This window comes from Phoenix dactylifera, unplaced genomic scaffold (genome assembly GCF_009389715.1).
Source record: "Phoenix dactylifera cultivar Barhee BC4 unplaced genomic scaffold, palm_55x_up_171113_PBpolish2nd_filt_p 000788F, whole genome shotgun sequence".
In the NCBI taxonomy this organism is placed as follows: domain Eukaryota; kingdom Viridiplantae; phylum Streptophyta; class Magnoliopsida; order Arecales; family Arecaceae; genus Phoenix; species Phoenix dactylifera.
Window position 1 is genome coordinate 112,341 of NW_024068157.1, and position 2,765 is coordinate 115,105.

The 2,765-nt window shown below is 48.3% G+C and overlaps 1 protein-coding gene across 1 annotated transcript; it reads right to left on the bottom strand.

The window, feature by feature from the left end:
• Window positions 1-313: 313 nt before the first annotated feature.
• Window positions 314-2,214, bottom strand: LOC120107187 (beta-carotene hydroxylase 2, chloroplastic-like). The gene is made up of 6 exons (XM_039120355.1): window positions 1,593-2,214; window positions 1,443-1,502; window positions 1,165-1,371; window positions 957-1,082; window positions 761-817; window positions 314-602 (listed from the first exon to the last, which is right to left on the bottom strand). The coding sequence occupies exons 1-6, from the start codon at window positions 2,025-2,027 to the stop codon at window positions 513-515; spliced, it is 975 nt and encodes a 324-aa protein (XP_038976283.1). The 5' UTR covers window positions 2,028-2,214; the 3' UTR covers window positions 314-512.
• Between the last annotated feature and the right edge of the window lie 551 nt (window positions 2,215-2,765).

The window sequence follows — 2,765 nt, forward strand, 5'->3', positions numbered from 1 at the left end:
GCATCCTAATGGTCTGTGTTTCTTAATGCATCAGCATATCCACCTCAATCTTGCATAAGAGTTTTTTTATATATAGCCAACAGAAAAATAAAAAAAACTTCTTGTTTATTTAATGCTCATGCGATGCGTCGCAAGTGATGTTTAGCACTTTTTTATGCGCGCCGAACCAGTCACACCACTATGCATGCATCATTGGTTAATTAAGGATCAAAATGCCAAATTTGTCTCTTGTAGCTCCCAAAAAACAAAACAAAAAAAAGTCATGAATTGAACATGATTTAAGGAGGTTTAAAGAGGCGATGAAACATTTTCCTTCATATAATAGCCTAGCTTTTTCCATAGTATTATTTTAATTTCATTAAAATGCTTACAAAATTTTGCCCTGACGACAGCACTGCAGCTAGCAGAAACACGGTAAATACGCTGCAGTGGAAACCTTTTCACATAATGTTTTCATCATTTCATATTCCAATCTAAATGCAAGAAAGGTTATTACATCCAAAAAAAAATCCTCAACTGGTATCCGTGTTGCTATTATAGAGCTTAGTCCTCTTATTAATCTCCTTCTCCAACTCCTGCGCTCCCCCCACCTCCTCCAGTTCCTGAGATCACATAAAAAACAAGCAAGTCGTCAACAACTTCTAAAAAAACGGACGCATCCGGAACACTGGAGCCTTTTTTTTTCACCATTGTCTTATACTGCTAAAAGATATGTCTAAAGAAAAAGGACAGTGAAAAAGAACAAGAAACCACCACCCACCTTCGGTCCCAAGAACAGCCCGTATGGCACCCCATCGAACTTGTCCATATGATGTATCTGAAAAGAATACCATGCACATAAATTAATTTAAACTAAAAATAAATAAATAATAAATCCCTATTAATTGTGGTGCGGCCGTGTGGGAGACACGGGGCGCAAAAACGGACGGTAGGGAAAGGGGGCGGCAGAGGCACACCTGATGGGCGGCCGCGACTCGACGGAAGTAGGGAACGTTGGCGATGGGGCCCACCGGGAACCGCCGATGGACCAGCCCGTCGTGGACGAACATGTAGGCCATTCCGAACAGCGTAATCCCCAGGCCCTATAACACACGGCCACGTGGACCTCAGATCACGCTGCAAGAAAGATCGGGATGACGTTGGGGAGGGGGGAAGGGGACTTACGGCGCCGAAGCAGAGGCCGGGGACGAGGCCGCGGGTGAAGAAGCCGAAGGAGAGGAGGGAAATGGCCGGGACGGCGTTGATGATGGCGAAGACGTCGTTAAGCTCGAAGGGGCCGTCGCGCGGCCGGTGGTGGGACTCGTGCATGTGCCACAGCGAGGCGTGCCACAGCGCCCGGTGCGCCCACCGCGCCCAATACTCCATCCCCACCTAACCCACACCAATTAATACATTGTTTTAGTCTTGTAAAACTATAAACAAAGATTTTAATCATCGCTTACCGCTGCGCCCACAGAGAGAGCAAAGGTGCCGAACATTTCCGTCATCGGGACCGCTCCTCCCTGCGCCAAGAAGATGATGCTACTTATTTTAGTTCATCACGAACCGAATTGAATCTGGCTCGGAGAAATTTCAGGTAGGATGCAACCGACCTCCATTTGCCAGTAGAATCGGTAATAGACGGCGGCGACGGCCATGGAGGTGATGCCGAGGCTGGACATCACCGCCGCCGCTAGGTACGTCCGCCGCTCCGACTGCTTCCTCGCGATCTTCTCCGCCGTCCGGTCCAGCAAGATCCGCCGCTCCTCTTCCTCCGCCACCGCCGCATCGGAGATCGCTGTCTCCTCTGCCTCCTCCATCTCCGAACCCCGGCTCTGCCCCAAGACGAAGCAGACTGCGGCGGACCGCCTCCGCCGCTGCCAGGGCTGGAGCGCCGAGGCTATGGTAGACGGGCGGAGGCAGCGATTGGTGCGGAGGGGCGCGAAGAGCAGCACGCAGTCGTCGGCCATGGCGCAGCGGTGCGGCGAGCTGAGAAAGGGGTTCCTGAAGATGCCGCAAGTAACAGCAGCGGAGATCCCAGGCGCCATCCGCTCTCTTCCCCCGCTGCCTTCAGAACTGACCTCGAATTCGCTCTCTTTTCTCTTTCTCTCTCTCTCTATGATAGCAAAGAGGAACGGAGATATCGAGAGAGAGGAGAGAGGAAGGGGTTTGAACCTCGGGAAGGAAAGGACGAGCGGTCACCGGGAGAGAATGGAAGCGATCAAATGAATGAAGACTCGAGCCACTGAGCTCGTCCTTTTAAAGTGACATGCTTCATGACACTGCCATTAGAAAGATAAATAAATACAATGAGTGCCATTGACTGTGGGGAGCAAGTTTGTGTGCAAGTTTATTGGTATTGTGACTCAGTGACTGCGTTCCGAGGATCACGCTTTCGAGGTGGGCGCGCCCCTTGGTTCCACGTCGTGATGACCACCGGCGAAATATTAATATCTTATTTGAGAACGGTGAGAGAGAGAGACAAAGACGTGAGAAGAAGCATGAAAAGCCAACATTAGCAAAACGCTAACTTTTTTTTTTCATAAGCTCATCTAAATAATAATGAGTTGCATTATTATGATCATGGCAAGCACACTAATCTTAACAATTTAAACAAACTCATATGAAAACCATAATTATGGCATAAAACATCTCAAGATTATGATAGTGATGGTAACGATGGTGGTAATAGAGTATGGTAATGAATATAGCCTTCATATACATGCTTTGAGCTATTTCCCCCATTATATGTCACACTATCAGCTTAAATACATCCTTCTTTATAT

Bases quoted from the DNA above. Each gene is read 5' to 3' on its own strand.
- LOC120107187 (XM_039120355.1), bottom strand. From the start codon at position 2,027: ATGGCGCCTGGGATCTCCGCTGCTGTTACTTGCGGCATCTTCAGGAAC. The intron at 1,503-1,592 runs GTCGGTTGCATC...TTCTTGGCGCAG, and splicing joins GATTCTACTGGCAAATGGAG to GGAGGAGCGGTCCCGATGAC. The intron at 818-956 runs GTGTGCCTCTGC...TATTCTTTTCAG, and splicing joins GAGTCGCGGCCGCCCATCAG to ATACATCATATGGACAAGTT.